This window comes from Sorex araneus, chromosome 5, assembly GCF_027595985.1.
Source record: "Sorex araneus isolate mSorAra2 chromosome 5, mSorAra2.pri, whole genome shotgun sequence".
NCBI lineage: Eukaryota > Metazoa > Chordata > Mammalia > Eulipotyphla > Soricidae > Sorex > Sorex araneus.
The window spans coordinates 130,131,764-130,149,499 of NC_073306.1; the positions used below are offsets into that span (position 1 = coordinate 130,131,764).

Below are 17,736 nucleotides of genomic sequence, written 5' to 3' on the forward strand. Positions count from 1 at the left end.
TGGTGGAGCCCCGCTGCAGTCCTGGTCATCTGCCGCGCCCTGCAGGAGGCTCTTGGCAGGGGTGGAGCGATAGCACAGCGGGTAGGACGTTTGCCTTGCACACGGCCGACCCGGGTTTGATCCCCGGCATCCCATAGGGTCCCCTGAGCACCGCCAGGAGTGATTCCTGAGTGCAGAGCCAGGAGTAACCCCTGAGCATCGCTGGGTGTGACCCCTCCCCCCAAAAAAAGGAGGCTCTTGGCAGGGGCGGAGAGAGGAGGTGAGCAGGGCACCCGAGCCACCTGCTGGGCAGTGTCCCTGGCGGCGTGGCACACTGGAGCATGAAATACTCCGCAAGTTGCAGGGGTGGGGGGCAGGTGGCCTGGGAGGGCTCCCAGGGGTCCCAGCCGCCAGGCCCCTGGCTCAGACTGGGCCTGTTCTCACCAGGAGGGCCCTCGGGCGCTCACTGCAGCCCTGTCCCTCACTGTCCTTCACTGTCCCCTGCCCAGTGCAGTTGTCATCGCCCCTTTGTAAAGGAAAGAAGGAGAAGGGGGGGGAGGAGCAGCTTTGGAAACTCCTCGATGTTCCCGAGAGGTCTCTGCCCCCCGAGGAAGAGGGAGCTTGAGTCCAGGCCTCAGCGACGGGGTGGGGGGCCCTGGTGGATTCCAGAGGGTCTGCGGAAACTTCAGGAGGGCCTCTGGCCCCTGCACGCCCCCCGCCACGTTGGGGGGTCGGAGGCTGGTGTCTCTCCGTCACTCCAGAAATACCCGCGTCCTGCGTTGGAGGGAGCAGGAACCCACCCGAGGCCGTGACACAGCAGGGCCCCCCACCCGGACCCCACTGGGGATGGGCCAAGGGCACCGCGCCTGGGAGAGACGAGAGGCCATCTCTCCCGCTCCGTCCCAAGCACCGGGCTCCGGGGTCAGCCTCTTCATGGAGGCGTGGGACAGTGAATAGTCACAGGGGTCCGCAGAGGGCCAACCCCACGGCTCTCCCAGAACCAAGGGAAAGAAAGGGGCCTTGGAAAAGCCGATGACCGGGGCTGGAGCGATAGCACAGCGGGGAGGGCGTTTGCCTTGCACGGGGCTGCCCGTGTTCGAATCCCAGCATCCCATATGGTCCCCTGAGCACCGCCAGGAGTAATTCCTGAGTGCAGAGCCAGGAGTAACCCCTGTGCATCGCCGGGTGTGACCCAAAAAGCAAAAAAGAAAAAAAAGAAAAGCCGATGACCACAGCGACGATGAGGACAGGCGGCGTCAGGCAGAGGGGAAGGCCAGGGGAAGCCCGGGAAAGGCCAGGTGCCTCCAACTCAGGCGACACCACGGAGTTCGCCTTGTGGGGGGAGGGGGTGGTGGTCTCAGTACCAGCGTCTTTGCGGCTTGCAGGAAAATGAGAGTTTCCCCCCTAGTGGGGGCCGAACAATGTTCAGGCTGGAAAAACGCCTCTGATTTTTCACCCCCCGCCCCCAGATGAGGCAACAAGCCCAGGAGTGCGCGGCTGATGCGTCCAGGGTCACAGCGTGGGTTAGTGGCAGGGCGGACAGGACGCCAGACACCCCAGTTTGTCTGCTCGTTTGATCAGCTTCCCCTGAACATCTCTCTCTCCTGCTGTCTTCTCGGGACATGGAAGCGCGCCTGAGCACAGCGGGACGCTGAGAGCCCAGCCGGACGCTCTCAAACCCTGAGATTCAGCGCGAGGCTCCGTGGGACAAGTCCCACTTTCCTTAGGGGGCGCCACGTGCGTGCATCAAGTGTGTTTCGAGATAGGGTCCCCTGAGCACCGCCAGGAGTGATTCCTGAGTGCAGAGCCAGGAGTGACCCCTGAGCATCGCTGGGTGTGACCCAAAAAGCAAAAATAAATAAATAAAATAATAAATAAATAAAACCTGAAAAAAAAAAAAGGAAAGGGAGAAATTCTCAGGGCGGCTTTCCTAAGATTAGACCCAGATGTTAAGGTGGGTGGGTGGGCTGAGGGGGTCGGGGTGCAGCCCTGCTGGCGGGTCGATGCGGGAGTTCCTGCATCTGCCCTGCCTGGTAGAGAATTCTGTGCTCCCTAGGTTTGGTTGTTCCTGTTGCCTGGGGGTCACCACGTCCTGTGCCACCTCACCGGCAGCTGCGTCACTGGCCGTGAGCTGGAGCCACGTTTCCTGATCGATGTCTTCAGTGGCCAGTCTGAGACCCCTTCAGTCTCCCCTGCAGCGGGAATCAGGGGGGCACACGATGACGGAGTGGGTGCTGCCGCCCGATCGAAGTGGCCAGGAGCCGGGGGTCCCCCAATATGGAAGGGGGCTGACTCCAATATGGAAGGGGGCTGACTCTGTGTGGGAAAGAAACAAGACTGTGTGTTGACCCACTGATGTGGGGGTGTCACTTGTTACCACATTGAAACCCCCTCCATACACACTGCTTCTCATCCCGGTCTGAACACTTGGCATCTTAGGGGCTGGAGCGATAGCACAGCGTGAAAGGCGAATGCCCAACCACTGTGCTATCGCGCCAGCCCCCAAAGGACATGCTTTGTGAGGCCCCCATAACCATGCCACCAGACTCCGTACCAGGATGTTTCACACGGGGCGCCCCAGAGGGAGGCGGGTGAGAGCCCTCCCCGCCCCAAGGGACCCAGCTCCGGCAGTCAAAAACCTCCACAACCCACGCCACACTCAGGGTCACTCACCACGCACTCAGGCCGAGCCTCACATATGAGTAAACATATTCCTGGACACATCATAAGACACTCCCTGCCCATTCTCCATAATTACCACGCCACTTTTGATGGGGTCCTGATAGTAGGCAACAAATCATAGAGGGAATTATATATGCATCTATACATATTTTCAGATATATGTACCAAAGCTCACCTCACCCAAACTTTAACAACATGTGAGTGATATCCTATAGGATGCCTCAATGGCTCCTGCCAAAATAGAACAATCTTCACACTGTTTCCTATATGAACACTTTTTTTGTAAGCATGTTCAGCAGATCTTTATAACAGACAATATGAACTATATTATTTCGTGGAGTTTTGGGACAGGAGTTGGGGTTTGGGATGGAAACATCCCGAATTTGGTGGTGGGAAGGCGTAACGGTGGCGGGATTCGTGTTTGAATATTGAATGTAATCACACATGGTGAACTAATTTATAAAATTAAAAAAAAATTTTAAAGTAATGAGGAGTTCATGCCCAATTCAATCAACTTAATCAATGGCTGAATAAATAGCAGTGCTCCTATATTATAAAAAAAATAATAAGGGACATGCTTTGAACAGTTTACATTTCTGGCTCTCCCCTCTGTGCTCCAGGCAGGGAGAGTGACACCCCCCCAACCATTTCTACTACCCCTGTACCTCCACAGTCAGCTCTGGAGTGGGTCAGGGTGATTATTGGCGCTGAGCACTGGGCTGTCAGCTGAGGCAGCTCATGTCCCTGTTGGGGGGGTGTGGGAGGGTAGAGTTAGGTGTTTGTCCTGGCCAAGGGTCCCCTAAATTCCTGCAGAGGGGAGCTCAGAGATTCCCAGGAGATGCCTGGAGACTTCCCCCACCCACCCTAATCAATAATCAATCTTCAAACACATTCCCTTCCCGGGCTGCCTCGGTGCTGCTGGGGGGTATGAGAAAGGTGCCCCTCAGCTTTGTCTGGCTGGGAAACTGAGGGGCTGCCATCACGGTGGACTAAACACACCTCTAGGCTGTGAGGGAACAGAGAGGTGGGACTGGGTTGCGCAGTGCACAGACTGTGCACCCACCCGGGGCAGGCCTGGCCCTTCCTCCTGCAGGCCTGGATATACAGACGGTGCAGGAGGGATAAGGCAGGAGGCCTCACCCTACGATGCTAGGGAGCCCCCCCCAACACACACACCCCCTGCCTGGACACCAGGCTCCCGGCTTCCTGCCCAGAGCCCACCCCGGGCCGGGAACTGTCTGTGATGACACTGTGGGAAACTGGGGTGCCCTCTTGGGCCGGGAGCTCGGGCTGAGCCCGCCGGCAGGGAAGCAGCCCCTGGAAGGCTTCCCGGAAGCGCTGGGACATGAGGGCATAGACGACGGGGTTGAGGGCGCTGTTGAGGTAGATGCAGAGCCGGCAGAAGAGAAGGAAGCCGCCGTGGAGGTAGGGCCGGCGCAGGAGGGAGTTCACCACCACCAGCGCGCGGTAGGGCAGCCACAGCAGAGCGAAGAGGACCACCACCACCGCCAGCATCTTGGTGATCTGCGGGCAGCAGAGGGACAGTCCAGTGCACAGGTCCCCAGGCAGCGTGGCCGGCTCCCTGCCAGCTCAGGGGAGGAGTCAGCCGAATGGCCCCGGGGATTCCCCCCCAGCAGTGCTCGTGAGTTGCTCTCCGTGCTCGAAGCTTGAGCCTCTAACTCCCAGCTGGAGAATGGCGGGTCTGGAGCTGTGCCTGGTGGATTTGCTGGAACCCAGGGCCTGCCCGCAGCCACCGCCGGCTAGAGGAGGCCAGTGGGTGCCCATCAGGTCTCTCTTCTCCTCTGTCACAAGTGATGTGGGAGCTGGGGCAGTCACTACTTGAAAGGAAGGCGGGAGAGTGCCCCGGAAACGTTCCCTGCCTGTTGCTATGGGAACCCCAAACACCACCAGCTTCCTCCCCACGGGGGGTGGGGTGGGGTTGATCTGGACAGTGCTCAGAGTCTGGTGGTCTAGGGGCTGGAGTGATAGTACAGTGGGGAGGGTGTTTCCCTTGCATGCTGCTGACCCGGGTTCCATCCCACCATCCCATATGGTTCCCCGAGCACCGCCAGGAGGCCAAAGCCGGGAGTAACCCTGAGTATCCCCAGGTGTGGCCTCAAAGCAACAGTGAAAAAGAATCTTGTGGGGCTGGAGCAATAGCACAGTGAGTAGGGCGTTTGCCTTGCATGCAGCTGACCCAGGTTCCATTCCCAGCATCCCATATGGTCCCCCGAACACCGCCAAGAGTAATTCCTGAGTGCATGAGCCAGGAGTAACCCCTGAGCATTGCTGGGTGTGACCCAAAAAGCAAAGCAAAAAAGAATTTTGTGGTCTAGCCCCACCCCCCACCCCTCACCGCCCACATTCCCAGCCTCACTCTCACTCTGGCACAGTTTCCCTCCTGGTTGGGGGGACCCTGTTGGACCAGCTTCCTCCCTCCTGGTGCCCGGTCCTGCCCTTCTTTTCCTCCTCTTTGACCCGACCCCCCCAGCTCTGTGGATTGGGGCCGACAGACCCCTCAGGGCAGAGGCCGAGTAAGCCTCCTGGGGAGGCCCATTCAGAAACGGGGCATCCGCCCAGGAGGGGAAAGGTATTTCTCTCTCTTGCCTCTTTCTCTCCGGAGAGGAAGGACGCGGTGTCCACCATATTATGACGACCACAGATTGGGTTTTCAAGCCTGCAATGATCCAATATCTGGAAGAAATCTCCCTGGACTTAGGTTTTTTTTTGTTTTTTTTTTTTTTTTTTTTTGCTTTTTGGGTCACACCTAGCGATGCACAGGTGTTACTCCTGGCTCTGCACTCAGGAACTACTCCTGGCGGTGCTCAGGGGACCACATGGGATGCTGGGAATCGAACCCGGGTCGGCTGCGTGCAAGGCAAACGCCCCACCCGCTGTGCTATCTCTCCAGCCCCTGGACTTAGTTTTTAAGGTAAAGAAATTCAAAACCGTGCGGCCGCAGTAGCGGCCGCGCGACCTCATTTGTCTTCACAGTAGTTCTGAATCTAGTGGGGTACTCCTAACAATAGTGAGGTTTGTGTTGATATATTGAATGTAACCAAAGTAAACAGAAAGTAAAATGAAACTTATCAGTTACAAGGCGGGGGGTGGGGGGCGGGACGGGAGGTGAACTGGTTTTTTTTTGGTGGTGGTATGTGGGCACTGGTGAAGGGATGGTTGTTTCAGCATTGTATAACTGAGACCTAAGCCTGAAAGCATTGTTATCTTCCACATGGTGATTTAATAAAATAAAATTTTTATTTAAAAAATAAAAATAAAATAAAATTAAAAAAAAAAAGAAACGGGGCATCATTTCTAAATTCCCAAATGAAAATGCCACCCAGGGCAGCTGCCCACGGCGACGAGGGTCGGTCCCTGGCCCCGGGCAGGGCAGCCAGGCCGACCCCACCCCCTGGCAACTTCAGGTCCTGCAAGTGGCATTGACCTGGGAAAGCTCCGGTCACTCACACAGGCCTGGCACGGTCCACCCTGCTGACCAGAGACGGTCAGAGGGCGCCGAGCAGAGGAGACGCGCTCCTGGTCTGCTCTCCTGTCTGGGGTCCCTGGCAGTGGCCTTCAGGGCCATCTCCCCTCCAGGGAGGACTTAACAGGAAGGAGTGTCCACCTCACTTCCCCACAAGGAAGACTGAGGGTAAAGGCCAGCTGGACCTCAAGAACTGCCCCCCCCCACCCGTCTGCAGGCCTGGACTATTCTTGGATCCGCCCTGGGGAAAGGGGGAAGATGCAGGCTCAGGTTCCTGCCCCAGCTGTTCCCAAGTTACCCCCTCACCCCTGTCCCTTCTGCCGCTTCCAAGCTCCCCAAACTCAAACAATTCCTGGGAGGATCACCGACCCAGGCACATAGTAAGTGCTCAATAAATGCTGGCTTTCTTCCACTTGGCCTCCAGCCACCACTACCCGCCACCCCCACCCAGGGCACTCTGGCTATCTGGGTCCAAAGAGGCAGCTTTGGGGTCAAGTGGGGGTGTGTGGGGTGTCACTGCCCTTTCTGGACTGAAGTTTTCTCCATCAGTAAAAGAAGAGAATCATGGCTTCCTGCTGCCCACCCCAAACTGTGTTCTTCTCACCACCATACAAAGACAGACAGCACAGCAGACTCACCTCCCGCCCACCTCAGCACTGGGCTCTCTTTCTGTACTGGGGGGACATGGGATAAAAAGAAAGAATTGGGGCTGGAGCAATAGCACAGCGGGTAGGGTGTTTGCCTTGCACGCAGCCAACCCGGGTTCAATTCCCAGCATCCCATAGGGTCCCCTGAGCACCGCCAGGAGTAATTCCTGAGTGCAGAGCCAGGAGTAACCCCTGTGCATCGCCGGGTGTGACCCAAAAAGCAAAAAAGAAAGAAAGAAAGAAATAAAGAGAGAGAGAGAGAAAGAAAGAAAGAAAGAAAGAAAGAAAGAAAGAAAAAAAAGAAAGAAAGAAAGAAAGAATCAAAATACAGTGTCACCATTCATTGCAGAAGCTTAAGGATAACCAACATGAATAGAACCATTGGTGGCACGCTGTGGGTTTAAGACTTTGCAAGGTTAATCCTTTTTCCTGCGTCCCACCAATGTGATATTATTACAGAAAGGGAAACTGAGGCCCAGGGATGTTGCCCCAAACTAGTCTGGTAAGTGGCACTAAGACTTGAGCCCAACGATGTGGAGATGAAAAGGGTGGCCAGCTTCCACCCACTCAGTGGTTGGTTCAGCACTGGGGTACTGGGGTTCCCTTGAGGACTGGGGTGCTTACCTGCCTCCGTGAGTTGAGGGTGCCTCTTGCACCCCTGGAGTAGAAGCTCGCTTGGCGGGCGGAGCCGCCCCGGTGCACTGAGCCGCAGCGTCCGGGGCCGTCGGGGGGCAGCGGCTCCACGCAGAGGACGCGCCCGATGAGCGCGTACAAGACAGTGGCAAGGCCCAGGGGCAGCGCGTAGAAGAGCGCGAAGTCCAGAAAGTAGACGGGCAGGTAGAGCGAGCGCGACACGCGGTAGCCGCACTGCACCTGCACGCCGTCGGCGTAGACCGTCTCGCGAGTGTCCACCAGGAAGAGCCAGAGCACGCAGTAGGCGCCGGTGCCCGTCCACAGCAGCGCCGAGATGCGCTTGGCGCGCGCCGCAGTACACAACGCCTGCGCGCGCAGCGGGCGGCAGATGGCCAGGTAGCGCTCCACGGTGAACGCGGTGATGGAGCCCGCGGACGCGTTGATGCCCAGGTACTGCAGGTAGGTGATGCCCAGGCACCCGGCGTGGCCGAACACCCAGACCCGGGCAGACGCCGCCTCGGCCGCGGTGGGCACCCCGGCCGCCAGCAGCACCAGCAGATCCGCGGCGGCCAGACTCACCAGGTAACAGTTGGTGGATGTGACCATGTGGCGGCTCCGGATCACCACCAGGACCACCATGGCGTTGCCCACCACACCCACGGCGCACACGAGGGGCACCAGGATCAACGTAGCCGCCTGGATCGCCACGGGAGGCCGGGGCATGGCGCCCAGAGCCGATGCGTTGGCGCGCTCCGGGTGCTGGGACTGGTTCTCCATGCTCCCCTCTGCGCGCTGCACCGCCCCCGCCCCACCCCGAGCAGCGGCGGTGGGGTGGTGGGGTTGCTCGCAGTTGCGAAGGTGGGGAGACTCTCGGTTGACGCCCCCCTTGCGTCAGCAGGGGGTCCCGTGGCGGTGCCCAGGAAGGCTGCCTCGCGCGGAGCGGTGGAGATGCGACCCAGACCCAGGAAATCGGCGCGTCCACCCAGTTTCCGAGGACTTTGGGCTGAGTTGGTGCGGTCCTTCCCGGTCTCTCCGGGACCGCAGGGCTGCGCTCCCGCACGGGACCCGGAGCCCAGAGCCGCCTCCAGCCCCACCCGCTGGCCCCGCAGGGGAGTCGCGCAGCCACCCAGGCGCGGTGCGTGGGGCTAAGCTCTGTCTCGCCGGCGTTTCTCACGGTTCTGCTCTTGTCTTGGAGCGTGCGACCTCTCCGCCCGGACGTCTGGGCTGGTTCTGGGGGCTTCAGCGCTGCCAAGGCTCCGGGTACAGCGTCACGGGTTCCCCAGGTCCGGGTGCGGAGTAGGGGAGCAGGGGGGAAAAGGAGGCTCCCGGGAGCCGCTTCTGGACCCCGCGGGTGCGCCCTTGCCTCGGACAGTCGCTCACCGACGCTCGCTCCCTCCCTCCCTCCTCTCTCCGAGAGCCCCGCCAGGCAACGCGGAGGGAGAGGCGACCCGCGGGGTCCCCAGCACAATCCTGGAATCTTGGCTGCGCCGTCCCCGAGTCCTGCGCGGTCATCACACAAACCTCGCAAGCGTCAGGGAAGAGGAACTCAGCACTAGGGGAAGGGCGACGTTTGCGCACCATCGCAGGGGTGATCCTATCCCACTTGCCTTTGCATTTGGCTTACCAGGTTGGATCCTGGGCACCCCATCGGGTCCCCGAACCCTGCCAGGAGTGATCCCCCTGAGTGCAGAGAGTGCAGAGCCAGGAGTGAGCCCTGAGCATCAGTGTTGCCAAAACAAAGCTCTTCTCCTCTCCCTGTGACCTCCCAGCTCTCGTGAGGGGGAAGATGTTCACGTTCTTGACTAGCACCGGTGTCCCCATCCTTCAGCGCCCCGCTTAGCCAAGCTGACAGCTCTAGGGTCTGCTGCCGAGTGTGTAGTCCGTGGGAACTGGGGGGAAAGAAAGAAATCTTGACTTGGAGGCTTCCTGGAGGGGGAGGCACGCAGAGCTGTGGAAAGGACTCAAGGCGGCTGCGTTCTGGGGAGCCTGGCCCCCTGCCTAGCTCAGAAAGAATTGTTTGCAGAGGATGGCTCCCTGATTACTCTCTAAACTGCATTCTCAAATCTGTGAAATATAATAATCATATCAACAACAACAATAATAGAGCTCCCTGAGAGGGGCTTGATGGCTTTCACGAGTGACGTGGGGAAAATTGAAAGCCAGTGCTCAGCGCCTGTGTGAGAGATTGCCAACCATCGCCATGTCTCGCCCCTCCCTCAAACGCTCCGCGGATAGACCGCCTTAATGGCCTAGAACTGAATGAGAGGGAATTTGGTAGGGGATGAAGTTTGGAGGCACCAGCCAGGGACCAGAAACCCCCCCCCCCCCCACACACACACACCACCACCACCACCACCAAGGTCAGGTTTCATGGCAAGGGATGACTCTGGGTGTATGAAGTCCTGCACCTGGTGCCCGCTGAGGCCCTGGGTATTTCTCATGGGTAAATTCTGTCTATATCCACGGATCCTGTGAGGAAGGCATCAGCTGATTCCCATTCTACAGACTCGTGAGGCTCAGCACATCGGAAATAACTGGCTCAAGGAAGTGTGGGTTATTGGGCTGGAGTGACAGCACAGTGGTAGGGCGTTTGCCTTGCACGCGGCTGACCTGGGTTCGATTCCCAACATCCCATATGGTCCTCCGAGCACCACTAAGAGTCACTCCTGAGTGCAAAGCCAGGAGTAACCTCTGTGCATCGCCGGGTGTGACTCAAAAAGAAAAAAAGAAATGGAAGCGAGGGTTATTGAGCTGGGGGACGACTTCCTAGGATTTGAATCCAGGGTTTGAACCCAGTGGCTTGGCTGGTGAGACCGTGTCATAGCATGGGGGGGCAGACAGGCAGCAGACCCCCAAGTTTATGCTTCCAGCCCCCACTGCACCCAGCCGTCCCTTACTCAGCTCTTTCCAGGGGAGCAAGTGCCAACTAGGCCCAGGATGCCGCCCTGGCTCCGGGTGTACAGCACCCTTGCGTGCTGTCCAGAACAATCCTTTTAGCCAGATTAAGGCAATCAATGGTTTCTCTCCCTCTGAGCCTGCCAATGCCGAGTTCTGCCCAGTTTCCCTGCCCACTTGTCAGCAGAAAGAATATTTGGCAACAGAACTACGTCTAAAGTGGAACTCTGTTTGCCCATTGCTAGCTTGTCCACCTCTGATCTTTCTGTCTTAGAGAAGACATTTTAATAAAGGCCCCCGCTGCGTGCACCCATGGCTAAAGCTAAATGTTCAGGAATCTTTGCTTCTCTTTCTCCCTCACCACTGATGACCACATTTAAGCAAGGTCCTCAAGTCAGTCACCAAATAGACCGCTTTTTTTTTACCCCCTATTCTCTACTAACACTTTTGGTCCATTAAAAAAAAAAAAACTTTGAGGCCACACCCGGCACTGCTCAGGATCACTCCTGGTGATGCTCAGGGGACCCTATGGGTTGTTGGGGATCAAACTTGGGTTGGCCGCATGCAAGACAAGTACCTCTCCACTGTGCTATCTCTCTGGTCCAATTTTGTTAATTTCTAATTTCTTGTTTAGGCAACTGCCCTTGTTTTCCAGGGGGTCTTTAGGTGACATTCTTGCTCTTCACTCTACAATCATTTCTTCTTCAATCAGATAGTACCAAATAATCTCTTGGAAAGTAAAGCCATGGGGCTGGTATGGTCCAGTGGGTAGGGTGCTTGCCCTACACACCGCTGACCTGAGTTAGATCCTCGGCATCTCAGATGGTCTTCTGACCACCACCACAAATAATTCCTGAGTGCAGAGCCAGAACTAACCCCTGAGCATTGCTGGGTATGGCCCCAAATTTTTATCATTATATCACTGTCACTGTCATTCTATTGTTTATCAAATTGCTCAAGCAGGCACCAGTAATGGCTCCATTCGTCCTGGCCCTGAGATATTAGCAGCCTCTCTTTACTTGTCCTTCCCAACGGTGCCGCATTGGAGGCTCTTTCAGGGTCAGGGGAATGAAATCCATCATTGTTATTTGGCATATCAAATATGCCATGGAGAGCTTGCCAGGCTCTGCCGTGTGAGCAGGACACTCTTGGTAACATGCCAGGTTCTCCGAGAGGGAGAACTAGATAATAAGAGGTCATGCAGCCGCTTTGTTTTATGGTCTCTGGATCTTGGTTGTTGATGGGATTACATGGCACCGGGGGCAGTTTGTGGGTGTGACTGCCTAGCTACTGGAAAATGGGGGATTTGGGTGGAGGAGGCCCAGTCTTGATCTGAGCAGGCTTGGAGATCTCAGGCCTGGTGCCGCACATCTGGGTTCCTCTGCTGGTTCCTTCATATGTGAAGCTTGTCTGAGCATGTGGAGAGTGACCTTGAGCGTGTCTATGGCTGGGTTCTGAAGGTCTTTGGCTATCAGGGCTCTGCTCGGGGCAGGGAGGGAAACTCAATCCACCCAACTCCGAGGGGCCCTGGTGAAGACAACCAGGCACGGGGGCAGGAGACTCTGCATCGTTCTCGTTTGGGAGCTTTGTTTTATAGTCTCTGATTCTTGGCCTGTTAATTGTCTGGTTAATTAAAAATTTTAAAAAGAAAGAAAATTAAAGCAATACCTAATTTAAACCACTGCCAGGGATATACCCTCCTGTGGTCTTCCTGACACTTAACTGAATCCAAACACCGCATACCATCCCAGAATGCCCAGCACAACGTGGTTCTTCTCTCTCTTTCTCTCTTGCCCAGAATGCTCTTAAAGAATGCTCCACGTTTCTTCTTAACCTCCATGCTGTGATAAATAGAATGGGGTCTCCTCCCAAAGTCACGTATCAAATTCACGTATTAGCAGAAACACCCCGGGACCTTATTTGGATGTGAGGTCTTTGCAGATGGACTTCGTGGAAATGAAATCATCCTGGATTCGAGTCACCCTAGAGCCAGCAGACGATGCCTTCCTTGGAGCAAGCTGGGGATGAGTCCAGCTCAGAGACCCCGTGGAGACATCTCTCGGGAAGGAGGCCATGCACAGCTTGGCATAACGCAGCCCCAGCCCAGGAGTGGCTGGGATCCCTGCACCCAGCAGATGCTAAGACAAGTTGAGGAAAACTTCTTCCTTCCATCTTTTAGAGGGATCACAGCACTGCTGACACCCGGCTTTTAGGCTTAGAGCCAGAAGTGGTGGGAGAAGAAATGCTCATGGTTTTAAGCCACTGGGTGTGTGGTCATTTGTGGCAACAGTGCTAGACACGGGCATAAGGTTCCCTTCCTGGCACAGAGCCTTTGGGTGCGCGCGTGTCTCCGCCTGGAAGTGTTCACAGTCTGACACATTGTCCGTCTCTTCACGGCTCCGCTCAGCCCCGCCGGCCCGGAGACGCCTCCCTCAGCCACCCCACATGGTCTATTCCTCTTCTCAGCACTTAACACCCTGAAATGATTGTAAGGATTTCCTTGAGAATTTGATTTTTTTTTATCCCAACTGAATGCAGGCTGTATAAACATCACAGCCAGGGTTGGGGAGGAAAAAACTCACAGTTCTTTAACCTTCCTTATATATAGGAGGACTTCAATAACCATTTCTTTTTTAGTTATTTTTTTTAATCTCCAAAAGTTCAGGAAGAATTGGGACCACCCCTACCATTCCTTGGTCATCTGGGCTGGGTGGCTTAATGCTCAGGCCCAGTGATGCACTGATGTCAGGGCCCAGTGATATCCAGGGGATGCCAGGAACATGTTCAGTGCTGCTCAGGGGGCCACATTATGCCAGGAATCAAATTCACAGGTCCTGTACAGGCAAGGCCTGTGGTTCAGTTCTTGGATTTATCTCCCCAGCCCTTCTTTAACTATTTAGAAAGTGAACCTATCAAAAGAGTCCAGGTGTGGAAGCTTGGGGGGTGGGGACAGAGGGCAGTTAGGATAAAGAAGGGGTCACTATGACAATGATAGTTGGAAATGATCACTCTGAGTGCTGAAAGTACATAAATAAATATACATGATAACCTTTCTGTATCTATCCTGCAAGCCATAATGCCCAAAAGGAAAGAGAGAGAGAGAGGGAGAAGAAAAGTTCAGGTAGTGGGTGGTGGTACGTGGGGTGATGGAAGACAAATTGGGGACATTGGTGGTGGGAAATTTACACCGATGAAATAACGGGTGTTGTAACATTGTATGACTGAAACTCAACCACAGACAGCTTGTAATTGTATGTCTCATGGTGATTCAATTAAAAATGAATTATGAAAATTCTTTCTAAAGAGTCGGTCCAAGTGTGCAACTAGCAGGAGGTGGCATTGTAGCTAAATTTGGTGCAAAAGCGAAGTAAGTAAAGATTGGGATAGATTCCATAAAGAAATATGACAGGTAAAAAATGAATTCAACTTCAATGATTGGAATTAAAATATACTTTAGATTTACAAAGAAAGTCTGGCCTAGAATTTCAGCGTTAATCTCTGGCCCGGGAGAATAAGTGTCTGGAGGGAGGAATCAGAGGTGCTGTCCACGAAAGTCTGGTGCTGAATCCCAGCCTGGAATCAAATCGAGTGGCGTCATCTTGGGTCTTTCGTGTTTAAGGGATCAAGTCACATATTCTAACTACTCAGAACTCAGCCCACTGTCCCATCTCTGTTGGAGTAGCTCATTCTTTGCTGCTTCATTTAATCCCCAAATTGACTCATTTATTTCACAAGCCTAAAGTCCTCTGAGCATCAATCCTGTCGCTGTCCCAATTTGGTCTACTTGGAAAGGGAAAAATGCTCCTTTATGAATATCTAGAAATGAATTTATAAGGAATCTGAATCTACTGGGATGCGATAGAGTTCAGATACTATTGGAAATAAGAAAAACTCCCACCACTGTTTGGCATCGATTGTTGGTTTTACTTCTGGTTTTTAACTTTTAGCAAGAGGATGACAGTTATCACTTTCAGAAAAAGTGCCACGATACTCCCTTCTGAGAAGCACTTCACTTCAGCTCTTGAAGATGCTTCATGTCTTACAAAGGCTTGCTGGGTTCCTGTTTGATCACTGTAGGATAACATTAGTTCGTCCTTTCTTCTTCGTCCTTTCTTCTCTGCTGCAGGAAGCTTAGTGTTACTGAGTAACACCCATCACAGCACTCCTGAGGCACTCCTATTCCTGTGTTTATCTTTAACTTTTCCTTTGTGCTCTGCTTCCGCTATATGCTAATTATTCATTTCCCCTAATCAGAACCCGTGACTTGTAAAGTCAGATTCTTCAGAGATCTCTGGATTTTGTATTTATAAGTGAAATATTGCTTTTCTTTCCTTTACGTCCTTTGCAGTTTACTTTAGAGTAATGTCCTTTTTGTACAGACACAGGAAGACAGTTAATGCTATGTTCTTATTACTTGAGAGTTAATTGGCTCCAAGTAATAATTACTCCTGGGCATGTTTACTTAAGCCTCAGTTGCCCTCAGCTACTCGCACTCCACAGGAGAGTCCTGAAGAAAGGACTTGGATGGACCCTGGACAAGTAGTGAGCTACCCTGACATCAAAACAGGACAGACCAAGTGCCATTAACCTTGTAAGTCAAGAGCAAAATTGCAGACAAACTTTGTCACGACCCAAAGAGAAACAACTGGATAAGGACCCTGCTGGGGTTAGGGAGGACTAATCTGGTTTGAGGGCTGTAGTCTGGGATCTATAGCAAGATGTCCCCAGAAAAGCCATCCTATAAGCTTAATATATCTCCTCCTGTGTCTATACAAAATGACTAGAAAGATTATTAAGAAGTAAATTTAAGATGACTGTTTAAACGAATATGGATTAAGGAAAGGAGAAACATGCCCTTAGATGAAGTTCCGCCTTTGAGCGGATCTCCTAGCAGGAGACCTTTGTCTTAGAAGAGCTTTCCCAGAAGGATGGGCTTTACATAGTTGATTGTGCTCTCTGACCTAGGAGTAGTTGCTACCCCTACCCTTGGAGGATGTGCTCTTGACTAAGGCGTTGAGAGTAGGCAGAGGGAGATGGAATATGGGCAGAAGGGAAACTAGAACTGGGCGCTCGGTGAGATTGGAATAGGTGCACTGGGAGATTGGGACAAATGGCAACTGATCACCAACCAGCTTGGCAGCCCTGTTCCCTCCTTCATGCATCCATCGGCAGTGGCAGGCTGGAATGAGGAAGCGGCTATGGCCACCAAACACACATGGAGAGTGCCCACGCATTAGTGAACACAGATCGCCACTTGAATCCTCCCTAGTTTGAGGGTTGCATTCCAAACCCCGTCACTTTCCCTTCAGTGAGTCTCAGAAGAAGCATCCCTGAGCTTGCCTTTACTCCCCCCTGCACCCTTGGAGGTCATGGAACATGTCTGGTTTGGATACAGACCAATCACTCAGCCACGGAAGCGCCCCTTGACGGTGCTGCCTTAAGTCACATCAGAATCTCTTCATCTTTTATCCACTGGGTTAAGCTCTAGAAGCTGATGGAGGGTGACAGTCAGAGGCGACTTCACCCTGACTTGGGAAGCCCCTTAAGGCTCGTGGGCTCGGCAGCAGGTGCTCCGGCTTTAAGTCCCGGCTCTGCGGCTCACTAGAGGTGTGACTCTGACCAAAGAATAAAATCTCTCTGAATCTCAGCTGCTTTGTGTTGAAGGGGAATAAGTCTGCCAGGCGTCCTGAGTGCTTGGGTGAGGTTTAACTAAGACAACACACACGCGGAGTACCGGGTCCTTGGAGCTGTGCAGAGAGACACCCACAGCAGCCCTGGAGAGTGCAGGGAGCTCCCTCTTTCAAGTCCCCCTGCTGGTGACATCCAGTGGGTGGCCTGACTTTGCCCGGTGGGAGTATTTACACCGTGGGAAGCTGTCAGCACAACTCGCCAGGGCTCTGGGTGGGGGGTGCTTATTTTTAGCACCAGTTGTTAAGCATTTCCCTGCACACTCCCGGGCTTCATAAGCCCCCCATAAACACTCTCTGGGATGCTCTAATCTTTTGGGGGAGGAGGATCCCATAGTAGCATTTGTGCAATGTAAGAAACTCGTGGGCGCGGCACTGCCTGAGGTGCAGAGTGGATTTGTGGAGAGTGGCCCTGGGGTGGGGTGTCGGGGAAGCTCCCCCAAAGCATGAGCACACACGCATCTGGGGGTGGGGGGCTGTACAGGCTAGTGGGAGACCCACTGCCTAAACATCCTTTACAGCTGCCAGTAGGGGTGGAAGGTGGGGGGCCCGGGCATCTCTGTGCAGTCACCACCTGGGGGTGCATCCCCATGGCTGCGAGTCATGCATGACAGCCCTGCTCTGCTGGAGACTCCCAGGAAGGGGGGAGGGGGGCCGGGCCCTGGAATTTGCTAAACATTCTGGCAGCCACACAGATGGGAAGGGAAGGCGATTTTATCTGGCAGGGGTGTAATCAGAGCACCCGAGGTGGTACTGCACCCTCATTATGGACTGACTCCCCCTCTCTGTGGCTCCCCTGCCTGCCAGCATGTCCTGGGTAGCCAGATCTCAGGAGTCTGCCACCCCACATGCCCTCCTTCCCAAAGGAGGGGCGGGGGTGGGGGTGGGGAGACTGTAGTTCTCTCTCATCATTTCTTTCATGAGGTGAACTAGACTGGAATGATCTAGAATCGGGTCTGATGAAATGGAATAGGGTGGGAAATGACCAGGCACATTGTGTAAATTAAGACTAAGTGTCTCGGGGCTGGCGCGATAGCACAGCGGGGAGGGCGTTTGCCTTGCACGTGGCCGACCCGGGTTCGATTCCCAGCGTCCCATATGGTCCCCCAAGCACCGCCAGGAGTAACTCCTGAGTGCAGAGTCAGGAGTCACCCCTGAGCATCGCTGGGTGTGACGCAAAAAGCAAAACTAAATAAATAAATATAAATTAAAAATCAATACATCACGGGGTTCCTGGTTCTTTGTGAATTTTAGAAAAACAAGGAAAAGGATCTTTTTTTTTGGGGGGGGTTATCCAAGTGACACTCTAGGGACCATCTGGTGTCCGGGCATCACTCTGGAGTCTGCTGTGTGCCAGGCCAGTGCCTTCCCCCCATGCTCTCCTACCCCGCACCCAGCTCCAGGAACAGGGGCCCCTCAGCACTGGACTGACAATGCTGTGAACCAGACTCTGCTGCTCACTGGGCACTAACATTCCAGCAGTGAGTCCATCCTGGATCTTATGTCCAGCCCTGGCAGCCCCCGAGGGACTCGGAAGCACAGGATCCAACCTAGTTGGATTTCATAAACACGTTAATTCATGAAGCCAACAACATCTTAGGTTACTGCATAAATAAATCCAGAGATTGTGTGCAGGAGCATTTATGAAGCCGGGACCCAGCTTGGTGGGCCCATGCCCTTTGCGTCCAGGGCTGGACCACAGCCCCGCTGGCCCCTGCAGGGCCCTTCG

The 17,736-nt window shown here is 54.4% G+C and overlaps 1 protein-coding gene across 1 annotated transcript; it reads right to left on the reverse strand.

The window, feature by feature from the left end:
* Positions 1–2,498: 2,498 nt before the first annotated feature.
* Positions 2,499–8,316, reverse strand: LOC101547899 (thyrotropin-releasing hormone receptor-like). The gene is made up of 2 exons (XM_055139500.1): positions 7,417–8,316; positions 2,499–4,185 (listed from the first exon to the last, which is right to left on the reverse strand). The coding sequence occupies exons 1-2, from the start codon at positions 8,200–8,202 to the stop codon at positions 3,811–3,813; spliced, it is 1,161 nt and encodes a 386-aa protein (XP_054995475.1). The 5' UTR covers positions 8,203–8,316; the 3' UTR covers positions 2,499–3,810.
* Positions 8,317–17,736: the final 9,420 nt, after the last annotated feature.

Excerpts from the sequence above, each read along its gene's own strand:
- LOC101547899 (XM_055139500.1), bottom strand. The coding sequence starts at position 8,202 with ATGGAGAACCAGTCCCAGCACCCGGAGCGCGCCAACGCATCGGCTCTG. Across the intron at positions 4,186-7,416 it reads CCCTCAACTCACGGAGGCAG|ATCACCAAGATGCTGGCGGT; the intron begins GTAAGCACCCCA and ends TGCTGCCCGCAG.